The following is a 17,833-nucleotide window of genomic DNA, read 5'->3' as shown; positions in this document are numbered from 1 at the left end:
CAGCAGTGGGTCACAAGTGTCGTCGACGTCGCCGAAGGCGATTACAACGTGCTTCATAAGGAATGGCAGTATAGACCCATCTCTCCTGCGCCTGGCGATAGTGACCACTAAATGGAGTGCATAAGAATAGCAGTCAAGTCTGGTAATGCAGAAAATAGCTATACAACGTGTACATACCGGTTGGTTGGTAGTTGTGACCCAGTTAATGGCTAAGCTTTCAAACCCGACATAAGTGGCCCCAAACGTCTGGTTCTTGGAGACTTCAATGCGCGTCACGTTTCATGGCATTCTTCCCTGGGTAACGATCAGTGGGGCATAGCTTTGGTAGAGCAGATTGAAAGCTTAGCGTTTTGCACGGATAATGAGGATGCCCCCACTAGGATTACGATGCAGCAACTCGCCAGTCATTTCCATTGCATCCCCTGATTTCCACAGTGACGTATCCGACAAGCCATCATCCACCGATCAGACCACCTCCACATAATTCTCACACGTACGTATGACTCATATGACTCAACTCCTATCGAGCAAGGATTGATGCCGACGTGCAAAACGTATGTCCCGATTGTAACCAGGGACCGCACGATACGCGTCACCTGTTTAACTGCCCAGCCAGACCCACTCGACTCGACCAGATCCATCCATCCCATCTTAGTCGCAGAGTTCCTGCGTCTTGACATTCAGCAAAATGAAGCAGACGAAAGAACGAACACAAAAAACTGCTACAACAACAACAACAACTCACCATCGACCAACCACCCGTTGTCATAACCTCTGAGAGCCGGACGTTTATCAATGAGAAGAAGGCCAATTGGGTCGCCTTCAGAGAGAACACCATCGCCGCTTCAGTGAACGGACACCCCCTTCGAATGAGCTAGTTGCCGATAGCAAATTCCGAGACATCATTAACGCAGCAGCCGCTCGCTTTTTGGACAGCCATCACAATTTACCGCGGGCGAAGTTACGAATGTCATCCGTGGCGCCAAATTATCCAAGGCGTTGGGCCCTGAAAAATCTGGATCTACCTGGAGTTGAGTACCTTACAACTATCCTCAACCTGTCCTTGAACACACTTATAGTTCCAGATGTCTGGAAGATAGACAGAGTGATTCCGCTACTGGACCCTGGAAAGGGCCCGAGTTTGGTGGAGTCGTACCGACCGATCCCCCTTCTCTCACCAGTAGTAAAGACAAGACTCCTCGCCGAGCATCAACATAGATTTCGAAGACTGAATAGCACAACAACTGCTTTTCATGCCATCACCGCAGCCATTTGCAGTTGCTTCAATCAGCCCAGACGGTCCTCGTAGAACTGGACCTATCGAACGGCACGGTCGACACGGTCAGCCATGCCGAACTATTTGAAGACATCGCCAATGCGTCTCTCCAGCGAGAACTAAAGCGCGAATTATCTGTGTGGCCGCCAGTTATTTGTGGAATTGAGGGATAAAAAGTCGAAGCACCGTAGAGTGAAACAGGGAGTTTCCCAAGGCTGGGTAATATCTCCGGCACTGGTGAACCTCTACCTATACTCCATTCCACTCTCTTTAGACGGCATAGAGATTGTATCAAATGCGGACGATTGTACGATCGTGACATAAGGCCTCGACCGCTCTGTGACACGCATTGGAGTAATATTAAAATCTGTCAGAATGCCGCCCTCCGTACTGCGACGGGCTGTCTCCTCAGTTCTAATGTGGAACACCACCATCAGGAGACCAGTGCGAAGCCATAACTACATGCTGTATAAGCAATACCTTCTGGCCTGTGATCACAGAGACTATCCAAATCGTCACCACTGCCCAGAAGCCTTAAAGTAGATCTACATGATGTAGAGGTTCAGCGCTACAAGAGAGAACACCTAAATCAAGCGGGTCAAGACAATGGTCCTGTGGCGGGTTAATGTGGTCCTTGGAGAAGGACCGCCCTCCATTGCATCTGAACAAATTGAAATCGATAGAGTAGTTCTAACTCAATTACGATCCGGCAGATGCAGCTGCCTCAATTCCAGGAACCACACGTCAGACGTCACCTGTTAAACTGCCCAGCCAGACACACTCGAAGGTTAATCGGGATATCAGTTTATATGGGAGCTATATCGAATGTTGGAAGTCGAAACAAACGCTATAGCAAAATTTCAGCCCAATCGGCCAACAATTGCAGCTTCTAGGGGATCAAGAAATCAAATCGGGTGATCGGTTTACATGAGGGCTATATCTGGTTATAGACCGATTAGTACCATACTTGACACGACCATAACAGAACACCACGTGCAAAATTTCAGGCTAATCAAATAAAAACTGCGGCTTATAGGAGATAAAGAACACATCTGCAGATCGGAGCTATATCAGATTATACAACGATTTGGGCCATACTTGGATATTCAAAATCGTAGCGGAACACCAGGTGCAAAACTCCAACCAATAGTGGAATGTTCCATACGGAGTAGCTGCAACGGCCGGGCGGAACCGGCTCTTGCACTAATACTGTACAATGGCCATGATGTTCCCGCCGCGATCGGTCGTATAGACCGGAACGAAATTGCTGGCTTATAAAAGCTTGACGAGGATCACCACCTACATATGCAAATGTGACTACAACAACAACAAAGCTATATCCAAATATGAACCATTTAAAATCCCCAGCGGCCTACGTCAATAAGAAGTGGGTGTGCAAAATTTCAAGCGAATGTCCTTATTCGTTCGACATCAACCGTTTGTATCTAGTAAGCTACACTCTAGTTTGACGCTTTCGTCATCTTTTCCATATCCAAAAGCATACAGAAATTGTTCGAATGGTGCTAAAAGTTCGTAAGCAAATGCAAATTCCCTGTATATTAGCTGCGAATTGCACTTGATGGTCCGAATTGGATGGGGACGACGCGGCAATAGTTGTTATCTAGATGTTAGAGAGTCACCTAGTCTTCTGGATGGCTTTAGCGTCTTTAAGGTGGAGAACTTCGCAGCTCTAAAGGCCCTAGGGAGAATTTCGAAACAGGAACGACAGGCCAATAGGACTTTCACGATATATGTAAAGTGCAACTTGGCTGATGAAGGCTCTTGCGTCAGGACATGGTGGAGATGCAAAAAATTAGCAAGGCGGCTGACGAGCTAGCCAGGAATGGATCGCTTATTAGTGCTAGTCATGCTACTGAGAAAGTAAATTCTCCACTTTGCGACCTCCTTGGTAAAATAACAGCTTTTGAAGACTGCCGCGCAAAAGAGAGGAGGGCTATACTCTAAGATTGGGAACAGAACGGCATTTAAACCCCCTGTACACTGATTATTAGTACTGGATTTAAGGCTCTAGTCATTAAAACATGTTGTTGTAGCCACATCGTTCCATAGGACTGATCGCCGCGGGATCGTGATGGCCATTGGTTATTTAAATGCGCCAATAACTTGCCTTTTCTTATCGAGTATCACAGGCACTTTTTATTTAAGCAAGAGCAGTTGCCGTCCGACCTCACACTGAGACTCTAAACTCGATATTGCTGATTGCCCGCAACTGCAATTGCAGCTTCTCCGTTTTCAAATCATTCCACTATCCGCAACCTGTGGACTCTCCCGGTGGCTTTTCGTGATGACGGTGAACACTACACAAATCGGAGCTCAGAGTTCCATCCGCTCATAGTCATCCCGTGCCGGGCGTCAATGATCTATGTAAACGTGCTGAGGAAGCATGATCTCATGCTGCTAGCCATTGCAATGTCAGTTCCTTGACGTCCCGCTAGACAGATTTAATAAATTTAATCTAACGTAAAATTTTTATTAAGATGGAGGCTGTTTGGCCATGAGTATGAATATCACGGGAAATGAAAGGTTTTTATTGATTGCAGAAAAAAATTATAAACTGCCACTACTTGACGTTTCGGAGGTTGGTAAGTCCTCCTCATTGGCCCTATCGTGTTTTCTCTGAGCCTCCCTTCTGCCAGGCCATAGCTCATAGGTTGTTTTTTTCTGGTATATAAGCTTAGAACAAACATGGGAATTCCTATGGAATCTACGATTAGCACAACAGACTAACAGCTGCAGCTTGCTGTACAACATCTCTTCATGTGTCAATTTCCAATGCAGTGAACTTCAAACTATTTTTGACTGAGCTAGTGTTGCTAGCAAAAATGTGATTGGTTCATTTCCACCAACATTGTTGGTGGACATCAAAACCTGTTTTCTCCTCTATAATTCGTTTTTCTTGTCTTCCACTTTACTTATAACATGAATATAAATTGTTTACAATTATCCATAACTAGAGTTTGCGCCTTTTATTCATCACTACACAACAACAACAAAACCAATAACCATGAGAACAATGGCCGAACGATCGGTTGATCTTCCCTTGTAAAAGGCATGGTTAAAGAAAATTGGAGCACTCACTGCAAGTCTTTATGTACTTACCTTTCGTGGGGACCGTTATTTCTTATTACATTAAAACACATGCGTAGATACCTGTTGATAGGTTTTCCACAAATGTAAGCCAATTTATAACTAAATTTTAATAACACCTTAATTGCAGGACACAGAAATAGAGCACAGTGTAGATAAACTCAACAGTTTGTCTTTAAAGAATTTATATCGATTTTTAGCAAAACAAATAAAAGAGTTGCCGTTAATTTTTTTCCCAGAGACAACTTTTACATTATTGACAGGCGAAGTAGCAATTAGCACTTATTTAGAGCTGAACGTTTGTTATTGCCGCTCTATTGTGAATGAGTGCAGGATTCCCTCATTATCTTGTTGGAAGACCTAGGCTTATTTGAATGCAAAACACAAATTGAATGCATCGGCATCTGATATTTATGATTCAAGGCAATATTTATTGCGGCGCCATTTTTCCAACTCAGTATTAACTATCACTTGACTTCCGTATTCGAGCAAACTGTGTATTTTCCCAACAACAACATGGCATCACCCTAGAAACCACTTATTTATTATTTTTAAAACCAAGAACACAGCAACCGTTGTTTTAAACATCATACGACATTTTCACAACTTAATTTTTCGGTTTTTACTATACTTATCATTTTGGAAGGAAGAATTATTCAAACTTTTCATATATTTAATGATTGCAACTTCAACACCATTTAAAAAAATGGATTCTATTAAAAAACATAAGGCTGAACCAGATGCTGTTAACAAGGCCCAGTCTGATGCTCGCAATCGTCGCAAAGCATGGCCAATAGTTCTTTCAAATCAACGTTATAACAAAATTATAAATAATGCCATACCGTTGGAGAAGTCCAAAGCAAAACAGCAATTTGACGAAGAGCAACAATATTTGGAACACTTGAAAGCAGGCAATGACCAATTGGTTGCACAATTCAAAGGAAATAAGCAAAGAACCCAAGAAGAAAGGGTGCAGCAGATGAAAGACCAATTGGAAAAGAAGACACAACAAGGTAAGAGTTAAAATAAGAAGACTTAAGATTTAAAATCACCACGTATTCGAAAAATTATTTTCCTATAGCTGTCTATACATCACTTTTTGAGGTTAGATTGAAAACATTTCCAAATTTTCACTGGAGCCGGCATCATTTTCTGTAGGGCTCTTTGAGTTTACTTCACACACCATATTTTAGCTAAATCGAATCAAGATCAAAGACTCAGCCTTCTAGTTGCTCATAAAATCTCCCACAGGCCTTTGTTCCAGACGCCTTAGAGATCAGTGTTTCTGGCCCTTCCTTAGTTGAAACCAAACTTTTAAACTCAAAGGCCATTAGCATTTAGTTTCACTAAAATCACTTTCTACTTCTTATTTCAGCCAAGGAATCTTACGAGCAAACCAAGGAAAACGAAGCCCAAAAACGTCAAGAGAAAATAGCCAAGGCACAGCAGTTAATAGAAAAACTAAAGCCAGGTCCGCGGGATTTACAAACCGCTGTTCTACAAAGCGAAGTTCTGCGCGCACGCAACGTTCAACGTGAAATAAACGAGGAGTTTAGAAAGGCAGCCCTAAAACAAGAATGTGAATCGAAAGTGATGTGCCATGGCCAAGCCATGTCCTGGATTGCAGATGGGCAACGACGTTTGACGGAGAAAACCAAAAACACAAACCTCTATAAACAGGAGTTGTTACAAACCATTAAGGAGAATCAAAAAATTCGTTCGGAGCAAAAGACAAAGGAGTTAAAGGAGATACAAGCGGCTAGACAAATAACGGATTCAGAACTAAAATCACATAGGGAAAAGGAAATGGCTTTATTGGAAAAGAAAAGGGAGACGTTGCGTAAAAATGCTTTGGAGGCCATGAAAATGGTGGAACAGCGCAGATTAAGTAAGTACACCAAAAAAGGTGAAGTTTTGGTTCTAAGGTTATGTAACTTTTGGTTTTTTTTTGTTTTTCCTTAACAGGAGATAAGATGGTCAACCAAGTAGAGGATAGCCTGGCCTGCGCCTATACTGCTGGAAAACGTCAATTGGACTCCCTGCTTGCTGAACAAAGCAAAAAAATACACGATAATCAACAAAAGAGAATTGCTGAACAAGTCAAGAAACTCGCTGCTAAGGTTGACAATACTCAGGCCATTGAAAATGAACGTCTACGTCGTGATATCTCGACCATGCAACTTAAATTTACTGCCGAAGAGCAAGAGAAAATACGTAAGGACAGAGCTGCCAAACAGGCACGCATTGAGGCTCATATGAGGGAAATGCAAGAACTTAAAGATGCTCAACTACGTGCTGACGAAGAGAAACGTTTTGAGATTGCCCAACGTTTGAAGAATGAAGAAGTCAACTTTAATTTCGTTGCCAAGGAGAGACAAGACATACTGGAGAATGTTCGTGAAATACGTTCATTCCTTGATAAGCAAATTGAAGAAAATCATCGTAATAGGTTGAACGAGAAACAGCAAAGCATTGAGAAAACTAGCAAACATTATACGGACAATGCCGAGCAAGAAGATAAATTCTTCTTTGAATATGCTCGAGACCTAATGAAGGATGCCCAGCAAAAGCAGCGACCTTTATATCCTTTCGTTAAGGCTGTACAGCACTATAAGAAACATCATGAAATCAATTGCGAACGTAAAGTACCACCTCACATGGTTACAAAACTCACTGTTGGTCGCTCACAGCCACCGGCTAAAGGGGATAAAACTGATATGGCTGGCAAAGACAATAAAAGTTCCAAAGTTCATGAGGATATTTTACAAAATTGTTTGGAAATTAATGAAATCATAGCTAAAGCTGAAAAAGATCAAAATAAAGATGAGCCTAGTTCAACTGTCCAAGGTGAGGAAGGACAATCCATTGTCATATCCTCCAAAAACGATAATGGTCTTACGAGTTCGGCGAAAATACGTTATAGCATGCAGGATTTAAAAAAATTAAATCAATATGCTGCTCCTTCGTGTCATTGAAAAGCCCAACTTAAGTGGGCGATGATTCCAAAAATCCATTCCTTGTTCCATTTATTTGTTGTAATTTGAATTCATTACAATTTTTTCGGTTCTTCAAACATATAGAAAAATAAGGAGTTTCAAACTCTTTGCTTAATTCGTAGTTTTAATAATTTTTTTTGTTTTGTTTTTAATGATTTAATTTAAATTCAATATTTTTGTTAATTAATGCCTTGTTGAGATGTGAGTCTAGCTTCAATTTCCTTTTCAATAAAACTGAATTTCAGCCGGCAATTCTTGGAGTTCTTCTTGAAGAGCTGGTGGAAAATAAAAAACAAAATAATAAAAATTAATTATATACGGTTCCGAATTTATTCGCCAGATTTATACTAGATTTTCCATCAAAGATATAGAAATTATATTAAAACCAGTAAGGAAGGGCAAAAGTCGGGCTGTGCCGACTGTATAATACCCTACACATACCCTATAAGTACAAAGTAGGAGCTATATCTAAATTTGAACCAATTTTGATGGACCTTGACGGATGGGTTATTAAACAATCCGTATCAAATTTCGAGCAAATATCTTAAAGTTGTAATAAATGAAGTGGACAAATGACAACATTATTGCAAATCTGATGAACATATATATGGGAGCTATAACTAAATTTGAACCGATGTTTAGCAAACTTCTTCTTAGTCATCGGGGAAAGCACTGTACAAAATTTTTGGCAAGTTTGGTCAATAAATGCGCTTGCAGTGACCAGACCGGCCGACACGGGATAACTATGAGCACCACACAGGCTGGAACTTTGAGCTCCGACTTGTGTTGTGTCCATCGTTATCTCGGGAAGCTTAGATGAAAGCTACCGGGCGCGCCCACAGGTTGCGGATGGTGGAAAGCTGCGAGCAGTCAGCAATTTTCGAGAGGAGAGTCTCAGTGAGGAGTCAGGTGGCACTGGCTCTTAATTAAACACTGAGTGCCAATGATACTCGCGATGACAAGGTGAGTTATTGGCGCCTTCCAATAACCAATAGCCAACATTAGCGTCTATCCCCAGGTTAGGGGCGGCTGGAAGCGAGCGTCGGATCTTGGAGCAAGCGGCTCGCCACAACGAGGGATACATGTGCAATCCCACAAAACCCATGCGGTTGGGGCGCTGGGCCAGTAACCCGCCCCCGGAAAACTATGAGAACTACTATGAGAAACAAAGGAATAGTAAAAACGGAGGCAAATCCTCCCGCAGAGACAAGGAAGGACATCTGGTAACTGACACAGACAGCATGCTAAGGATATGGAAGGAACATTTTACCCAACTGCTAGTGTTCGACGTTGGCGGCGAAGAGGATACCGCAGAAGCAATCCCTGATGATGGTATAGAATGTTTACCTCCTAGCCAGAATGAGATCCAAGTAGCAGTGACCCGGCTAAAGAACAACAAGGCAGCAGGAGCCGACGGGTTATCCGCTGAACTATTTAAGATCGGAGGCGACACGCTGATAAGGCTTATGCATCAGCTCATCTGGCTAGAAGAACGCATACCCGATGATTGGAACCTCAGCATACACAAGAAAGGAGACAAGACGAAATGTGCCAACTACAGAGGAATACAAGATACTCTCGAGCGTACTGTGTGAAAGATTAAAACCTAAAGCCAATGAGATAATTGGGAACTATCAATGGGGCTTTAGACCTGCGAAATCCACCCTCAATCAGATATTCACACTGCGCCAAATCCTGGAAAAGACCCGAGAAGTACAAATCATCACCTACCATCTCTTTGTTGACTACAAAGCCGCTTTCGATACCCCTTTACGTTCAAAGGTATTTCAAGCCATGTCTGAGTTTGTTATCCCTACAAAATTAATAGGACTATGCAGGATGACACTTGCTGATACGCGTTCCTCAGTAAGAATAGGAAAGAATATCATTTAGTACCAAATGAGGTTTCAGACAAGGAGACAGCCTATCGTGTGATCTCCTTAATATCCTGCTGGAGAAGATTATACGAGATGCAGATGTGAAAAGACATGACACACTAATCACAAGAGAACACATGCTACTCGCCTATGCCGACGATATCGATATCATGGGTCGGTCACCGGAAGTAGTAACTGCAGCCTTTGAAAGAATCCAAAGAGAGTCAGTGAAAATGGGTCTGGCAGTAAATGGAGATAAGACAAAAATGGATGGTTTCAACTCCCAAAATGCCTTGCACAACCGAGTAGATAAAGAACCAAAACTTTTAGATAGTCGATAACTTTATCTACCTCGACAGACGAAGACTACACTATACAAGACACTGATACTACCCGTGCTGTTATATGGTTCTGATGCATGGGTAATTGTGAAAGCAGATGAGGCAGTGCTTGGAGTATTTGAAAGATTCTTCGTTATATAAATTAACCAATTTACGTTAATGAAGAATATAGGCGACATATGAACCACGAGCTGTATGACGACGATAGCATAGTTACACGCATCAAACTACAACGGCTAGGTCATGTTGTCAGAATGGATGAAGAAGCTCCAGCAAAGAAGTCTTTTTAAGGCACACACGGTGGTACACGCAAACCGGAAAGACCAAAAGCCCGATGGAAATATCAAGTGGTGGGAGACACCTCGAAACTTGGTTTCAGAGATTTTAGAATGAGGGCAGAAGGCGCTTGGAACGCTAATCTACGTTCGTCCAATGGAACAAATATTCTGTCATAGCCAATAAAGGTAAAGAATAAACTTTTTATATAAATCTAGCACCTTTAGCTTTATATACCTGTTTCGACTCATTGTCATGAGTTTGTGTTTTATGCGCTTGCGATCACGTGCTATAATTTCCATTCGCTCATTAACAGATGTTTGAAAGAGTACCAAATGTAGAGTGTGGGTGGCCGAAGATAGCTTAAAAACAAAAAATAAAAAATAATTTCCTTTAGAACATAGAGAAAATTAATGAAAAACCCGATTTACCTGTTGAAGTAGTCTGGCTTTTAGCTTGATATTGGCCGGAGTATTGCCCTCCTCGGGATTCTCACAAGTTTCCATGTGCAAGTTCAAAACAAATATCAATGTATCATGAATGGTTTGAACGATACGTTGAATTTGTTCGGTCTTAAAGAGTCGCCGCACAAGAAAACCCCTTGCATAGGCATTTATAATCGTGGCTGCAGCATTGGCTCTATTGATTTGATCAATTTCCTAAAATAATTGCAACAATACAAGCACATGTCCATAGGAACATCGTATTGTATGGCATTTAAATTTTTATAATTTATTTAAATTTTTTTAATAAAACAGTCAAACATCATAATGAGTTAGGATAGTCAATAAAAAGATGTACTCAAATAAACCCAACAAATTGCATTATATGCATACATATTCAAAATGTTATGTGATGTTAGTAGTGAGTATTTGGAAAAAACATTCTATAAAAGGTATCGAAAATATACACATTGATAAATACATTATATAAGGCACTTAATTTTGTTGTAATGAGCAATCAGAATATTGGAGCATAAGTACATATTAAAATTATTAGTTAAGGCGTGTTAGGAGAAAAATTGATTTGTCATGTTGTTAGTAGTGGTATTTTTTTTTTCCAACCGCTTCCCTCGACCTGTAATCGATTAGTCATTGCGATTAAGTTTTGAAAACTATACTTGCTAAACATCCAATTTTGTGTATTAGTACTGAAGCTTAGAGAGAAATGGGGGAAAAGAATTTGAGAACAGCATTATTAAAAATATTTTAATTGCTAGAATACATTAGAATACTTGGTTAAAAAACCTCATTGAACAAATAAAAACAATTAAAAATAAACGTTAAAGCAGCAAAATAAAAATAAAAAACGAGTAAAAAGGTGCTAAGTTCGACCGGGCCGAATCTTATCTACCCTTCATCATGGATCGCATTCGAGTCGAGTTCTTTTCCCGGTATCTTTTTTAGGCAAACATATAATAAAAGGAAAGAATTGCTATGATATTGGAGCTATAATATCAAGTCCGATTCGGACCATAATTGAACTGAATGTTGGAGACCATAGTAGAAGGCGCAAATAATAATTGCGCCCTTAAGGGGCTCATGGGAGCTGTATCAGGCTATTGACCGATTCAGACCATAATTGACACATATGTTGAAGGTCATAATAGAAGTCGTTGTACGAAATTTCAGCTAAATCGGATAATAATTGCGACCTCTAGAGGCTCAAGAAGTCAAGATGCCACATCGGTTTATATGGCAGCTATATCAGGTTATGAACCGATTTGAACCACACTTAGCACAGTTGTTGAAAATCATAACAGAACATCTCATGCAAAATTTCAGCCAAATCAGATAGGAAAGCCGCCCTCTAGCGGCTGAAGAAGTCAAGACTCCACATCAGTTTATATGACAGCTATATCAGTTTATGGACCGATTTGAACCACACTCAACACAGTTGTTGAAAATCATAACAAAACATCTCATGCAAAATTTCAGCCAAATCAGAGAAGAATGGCGGCCTCTAGAGGCTGAAGAAGTCAAGATCCCACATCGGTTTATATGACAGCTATATCAGTTTATGGACCGATTTGAACCACACTCAACACAGTTTTTGAAAATCATAACAAAACACCTCATGCAAAATTTCAGCCAAATCAGATAGGAATGGCGCCCTCTAGAGGCTGAAGAAGTCAAGACCCCACATCGGTTTATAGGGCAGCTATATCAGGTTATGAACCGATTTGAACCATACTTAGCGTAGTTGTTGGAAGTCATAACAAAACAGTTCATGCAAAATTTCAGCCAAATCGGATAGGAATGGCGCCCTCTAGAGGCTGAAGAAGTCAAGATCCAAGATCGGTTTATAGGGCAGCTATATCAAAACATGGACCCATATGGCCCATTTACAATCCCAAGCGATCTACACTAATAAGAAGTATTCCTGCAAAATTTCAAGTGGCTAGCTTTACTCGTTCGTGATCCGAGACAGTCGAGGGCGGGTTTTTGAATTCAGAAATATTTTCCCGATATTTTTAATGGCTGTCTGAGAAGATATTTATGCCAATCGTCGTTATGACATTACATCTTAGTCATTACACCGTTTCCTTTATTGCAAGGATCACCATCTCGATATGACCGATCCTGGTCTAGCTTGGAACCATCCTTGCAGACGTCTATGCGGCTTCTATTACCAGGGATATTGTTGTTGTGCTGATGTAGCAGTGTGTTGTACACTGAGGCGGCAGCCCTTGCCGATGAAGGACTTCATCGGGTCAATCCGGTACGTACAACCGGCTGCCATGGGATTGATTGTCATGGGTTGTTGTTGTAGCAGTTTATTGTGTTCTATCTTTCGTCTGCTTGATTCTGTTGAGTGTCAAGACCCAGGAACTCTGCGACTAAGATGGGTTGCGTCCACAGGGATCTGGTTCTGAGTCGAGTGGGTTTGGCCGGGCAGTTAAACAGGTGACGTGTATCGTGCGGTCCCGGGTTACAATCGGGACATACATCTTGCACGTTGGCATCAATCCTAGCTCTGTAGGAGTTGAGGCAGCTGCATCTGCCGCAACGTAATTGAGACAGAACTACTCTGGTTTGTCGGGGGAGGTCGATTTCTTTAGGTTCAATGGGAGGCGGTCGCTTTCCAAGGACTACATTTACCCGGTAGCTACCGTGTCTGCATGAGTGTTGTCTTGTGCTGCTTGACATGCGATTGATCTGGAGGTTCTCTCTTGTAGCGCGGAACCTCACGCTTAAGGCTTCTTCATCCACAAGATGATGATTTGGATGGTCTCTGCAATAACAGCCGAAAAAGTATTGCTTAGTCAGCATGGAGGTGGTCCACATGAGAACTGAGGAGCCAGCCCGTCGCAGTTCGGAGGACGGCATTCTGACAGATCTGAATATTATTCCACTGCGTGTCACAAAGTTGACGAGACCACACTGGCGCTGCATAACTTACCACAAACCGGCCAATTGCTTTGTACGTTGTTGTTGTTGTTGTTGTAGCAGTGTGTTGTACACTGAGGCGGCAGCCCTTGCCGATGAAGGACTTCATCGGGTCAATCCGGTACGTACAACCGGCTGCCTTGGGATTTTGTACGTGGTCACCCCACGTACTGCCGGCTAGTGACTTGAGGACCTTGTTTTTACTTTTGACTTTATCGGAAATTGCTGTGGCATGTGGGGAGAATGTGTTTACTCGTCTTGTGAGTTTCACCATGATGAAATGGCAGAGTATATTGTACACTTTTCATTTTCACAAGAAACAAAAAAAAACAAAATTTAAAAAACAAACTCCCTCTAAAGGGCAACCATTTAAATACTAAAAATAAAATCCCGTCAAAAGCCAACCGTTTAAATACTAGCAGACATTTTCCAGGGAAATTTTTTTTTCGACAATAGCAAGCCTTGCATTACCAATGTGTGAAATAAATAAAACAAATGGGCGGACGGACATACTGGCAGACTGTCTTGCGCTAAATCGATTTAAAATTTAAGACTTATACTTTATGAAAATCTCAGATTAGTATATCCAAATGTTTTTAAAGTAGTAGCACAATTAGCGCACACACCATGATGAAGGGTATAACAAGAGAATACCAAAATAGAATTAAAACTTACACGTCTGCCATTAGAATTACTGCCACTAATAGCTACAGTTCCAGTTCCTTTATGTAAATCTGACATTAAACGATGATTATTTGAGGAAACTGTATTAAATGGTCGCATTGATGTCTCCCCAGTCGAAGTGGGCACAGCCGTTGCATTATGTTCCTGGGGAAATAATCTTCGTCGCGATGCAGAGCTGGCACCAGCTCCCATTGAATGTTTATGTGCATTCTCTTCAGGTGTTATGGTTGTGTCTGTTCTATAGGTGCTTTGGTCACATCCATGATACAGTGATGAAGATTCCAGGGAAATATTGGCATTTGAATGATCGATTGAGGATAAATTCGAGAGAGTTAGTGAAGGCACTTGAGAGTAGTCTGTGGTATGGTGACCCACATTGCCTGTGGATGGCAAGTTATTTTCATTGGTGTATGGCAAGATTTTCTGGGAGTACTGCCGGTTTGTTGAACATTGTTGTGGCGAATCGGGAGAGGCACTAGAAGACTGATCATTTGAATTTTCGCTGTGTTGTGTCAAGGTTGAAGCGGGCCTTGAAGATCCCATTCTAGAGGAGTCAGATGGTGGGGAGTTGAGTTGTGATGATGCCATTTCCTTGTTCAACTGTTCGATAAGTAATTTTTGCTGCATTTCAAATGCTTGCTTTAATTTTCTTTGTTCTTCTTCTTGCTGCCTAAGGAGGCGCACAAATTTCTCCTTTTGCTCTTTATCCATTTGATTCAAGGCATCTTTGTCCAAATTCGGTGGGCTCTGAATGGTACTCTTCGATACACTAGATTTCATGGTGGGACGTCGACTTGTGGTCGATGCCACAGAAGGCGTGGGCGATTTTCTCACCTGCGACGAACTTCTTGCTTTAGTTTGTAGTGGAGATGATTTCGTATAACTTGTGGGTGGGTCATAGGGTGACCTCTTTGTTTTATATAAATTACTGGTACTACCGTGTGTGGCATAGCTGGAGCTATTACTTTTGTACGGTGCTATAGAGGCAACAGCAGCCTGAGCCAGTTTTTGTTGTGAAGCTTTTGGTAGAATTTTCTGACGAGCTGGTTTCAAATCCACTTTCTGAACACGTTTTGCCTTCGACTCAACTGTGTCGCGATGTACTCGTGATATTGTAGGACTTTTTCGTGTCATTTCCGCATTAATTGAGGGTGGTGTTCTATTTACTTGGCCATTAGATGTTTTATTACGAGAAGAAGAACGCTGTTGTCGCATATGTTCGATGAGGGCCTTCGAGGGTGCTTCCAAAGTAAATGATGAAGATCTGACAAGAGAATTATCTGGAGAAATGTGAGAATTATTAGTAGTATTCAAACATGATTTTTCCATATTGAGTTTTATGGAAGGACTGGTGGCTGAGCGGTTCATTGTATTAATAGAGGCGACTTTTTTCGATACAACTTTGTCTGGGCTAGAGTTGGGTGTAGCTACATATGATGATTGGTCGCTGTTGGCGACTTCGTACTGCTGCACCTTGGTCGAAACATTTTTGGCAGTATTATATATCTTCAAATCGTGTATCTTTCCACTGCGGGTCAACTTCGTTATGTACGTGCGTTCTGGCACTGGAGGTGGTTGTCGCCTATCACTGTGTGTATACATGCTACTGAGACTGTCATCGGAATCCTGCAAATCTCTTGTGGCATCCAACTGTTCACCGAATTGTCGATTACCTACCAAGGGTGTGGGAGGATTAATGCAAATCGAAGGTATACATGGTTCATTGAGGCTGGCCAAGAGCAAAAAATTTGGTTTTTTCGGCGGCGAATAATTCATACTTGTGGGCCGTTGCTTAGCCGCCTCCTCACTGTCCTGCAGATTTTGTATTTGTTTTATAACCTCGTTTTTGGAGTTGTCGTAGATAAGAGTTTCCGATTTCTGTAATTTTCTCAATTTCTCGTCATTGCTCTGCTTTTTAGGACTTTGGCTTACTCGACCATGAGCTCTGTGGTCTTCGCTCTCCCCCGACTGTCTTCGTATGATGTCTTGCAAAAGCATCATTGATTCCTCCGTTGCTTTTCGATTGGCCTCGCTTAAATCCTGTGATCTGTGCGATAAGCTGTCAGCAGCAATAGACGATCTCGATGTTTCACACAGCAATACTTCCGCATTCGCTCCGTCGTTTTCTTTGTTCGCAAAGCGCAATTTGCGTTCTTTTAAACGTTGTTCAATTTTCAAAGCTTTTTCTTTTAATTTTTGCATCTGTCGTACTTTTTCCGTAGTCATCTAGAGCAGAAAATTAACAGTGAAATCATCAGCGAGAACAATTATACTGGCAAACGTTATGCATCACTTAGGGTCATTGGCGTAGTGAACATGAAGTAATTCTAAGATACCTCTGCAAGGCGGCAACAAAAAAAATCGCCACGACTTATGTTTGCTCTAGAAGTCGAATGTAGGTTAAAAGTCTTCTTTAAATTGGATGTTGGGCTATTGCAAGACATGATGCTACGGAGGGAGTTGAGGGAGTACTTAAGCATTTTAGTGATTCTGAGTAACAAATTGAAGGGGTTTGAAGCATGATTCTGCATGCCATAAAATGTTGACCCATATACCTACACAGTTTAATGTGGGACCATTTATGTGCTAAACTTGATGTCCTTGCATGTCCGCTTAGAATTCCATGTCAAGAACACGTTAAGTTTTAGTAATTTCCTCACTAAAGCCCTAAGTATTCTCCCTCTACTGAGAGTTTTCTCTTTGAGGCATGCCATTCGGACGTGGCTATTAACAGCAAACACTTCCACATTGAACTGAAACTTATATCGGCTAGCATTCAGTGGTATGATAGAAATTTTTCTCTTCTTCCTTTATGAGATCTTAAATTTTCCTAAAAATATGTCAGCTACATCTGTTGGCCATTTATTTTCACTACGCCAATGTCTTTTCGTAGAGCTGTCTTACCAGTGGGGGTATAATGGGTTCTCCATCGATGCGGAACACCGAAACATACTTCCGCTGCAGCACGTTTGCGCTTGTTCCCGCCATTCCGTTGGCTTCAATATCCATATCACATGAAGGGGCAGAAATCTGATAGTCTTGATGTTCTTGCAAATATTTCAGCAAAGCCTCCATTTGGCAGAAATAAAGTTAACCACAATAGAAAAATTATTCTTTATGTTCCCTTGAATATTATCGATTTATATTCATAAGGCTACATTAATAATCATAATAACTTAATTCAATTATGAGGGAGACACAGAGAAAGTGTCAATAATTCGGCAGTGTCACTAATTGAAAACTTACTATCTGTTGGTTTTGCTGTACGTAGTACTTAGGTTCTGTTCCAAGTGGTGGTCACCATGGAAACCTGGATTCTCGCAAATGGCATTTGTTGTATGGTAAAATATGGAGTGGCGTTAAAATGCTATTCTTTAGCATAACAAAAAACTAAACCCATTCAAAACAACATGCGCGATGCGCGCTTCAATGAACTGCAGTTGCAGCGAGCAACAGCTGGTTATGTTTGTCATGGTTGCCACTTTATGAATTTTAGCCATCTGTTGGGGATTTTTGTTTATTCCCCCAAATGGTTGTCATTTTGAACGAATGCAAAGTTATTAAAAAATAATTTTAGAAACGACCGAGAAGTACGAGAAGTAAGGCACCTTGAGCAAGAAGAACAACACCTATGAGTAACATAAACGACAAAAGTGGGGGATTTCTAGTCATATATAAACAAGTATTATAAGACATCAAAGAAACTACCGAGTCACACTAGGTCATTTTCATTGGAGCAATTCTCCGTTTATAGAAGAAGGTACGTAGTAAGGGGATTGTTAAATATTTAGTGGAAACTTACAACGGTCTTTTATGTCAGTCTGAACAAAAGAATTCGAATGGAGTCACAGAATTTTGGCTGAAGTGTATTATACGGGATAGTTTT

The 17,833-nt window shown here is 41.3% G+C and overlaps 2 protein-coding genes across 2 annotated transcripts; one reads left to right on the top strand and one right to left on the bottom strand.

The window, feature by feature from the left end:
* The first annotated feature begins 4,965 nt into the window (after positions 1 to 4,965).
* LOC106084988 (trichohyalin) lies at positions 4,966 to 7,495 on the top strand. Its single transcript, XM_013248980.2, has 3 exons — positions 4,966 to 5,397; positions 5,760 to 6,272; positions 6,350 to 7,495. The coding sequence occupies exons 1-3, from the start codon at positions 5,061 to 5,063 to the stop codon at positions 7,357 to 7,359; spliced, it is 1,860 nt and encodes a 619-aa protein (XP_013104434.2). The 5' UTR covers positions 4,966 to 5,060; the 3' UTR covers positions 7,360 to 7,495.
* LOC106084987 (formin-J) lies at positions 7,370 to 17,394 on the bottom strand. The gene is made up of 6 exons (XM_013248977.2): positions 17,194 to 17,394; positions 16,852 to 17,016; positions 13,939 to 16,173; positions 10,306 to 10,533; positions 10,112 to 10,236; positions 7,370 to 7,655 (listed from the first exon to the last, which is right to left on the bottom strand). The coding sequence occupies exons 2-6, from the start codon at positions 16,954 to 16,956 to the stop codon at positions 7,622 to 7,624; spliced, it is 2,727 nt and encodes a 908-aa protein (XP_013104431.2). The 5' UTR covers positions 16,957 to 17,016; positions 17,194 to 17,394; the 3' UTR covers positions 7,370 to 7,621.
* Positions 17,395 to 17,833: the final 439 nt, after the last annotated feature.

This window comes from Stomoxys calcitrans, chromosome 4 (assembly GCF_963082655.1).
Source record: "Stomoxys calcitrans chromosome 4, idStoCalc2.1, whole genome shotgun sequence".
In the NCBI taxonomy this organism is placed as follows: domain Eukaryota; kingdom Metazoa; phylum Arthropoda; class Insecta; order Diptera; family Muscidae; genus Stomoxys; species Stomoxys calcitrans.
The sequence above is the reverse complement of the archived record's forward strand: the minus strand, read 5'-3'. Positions and strand labels throughout refer to the sequence as shown.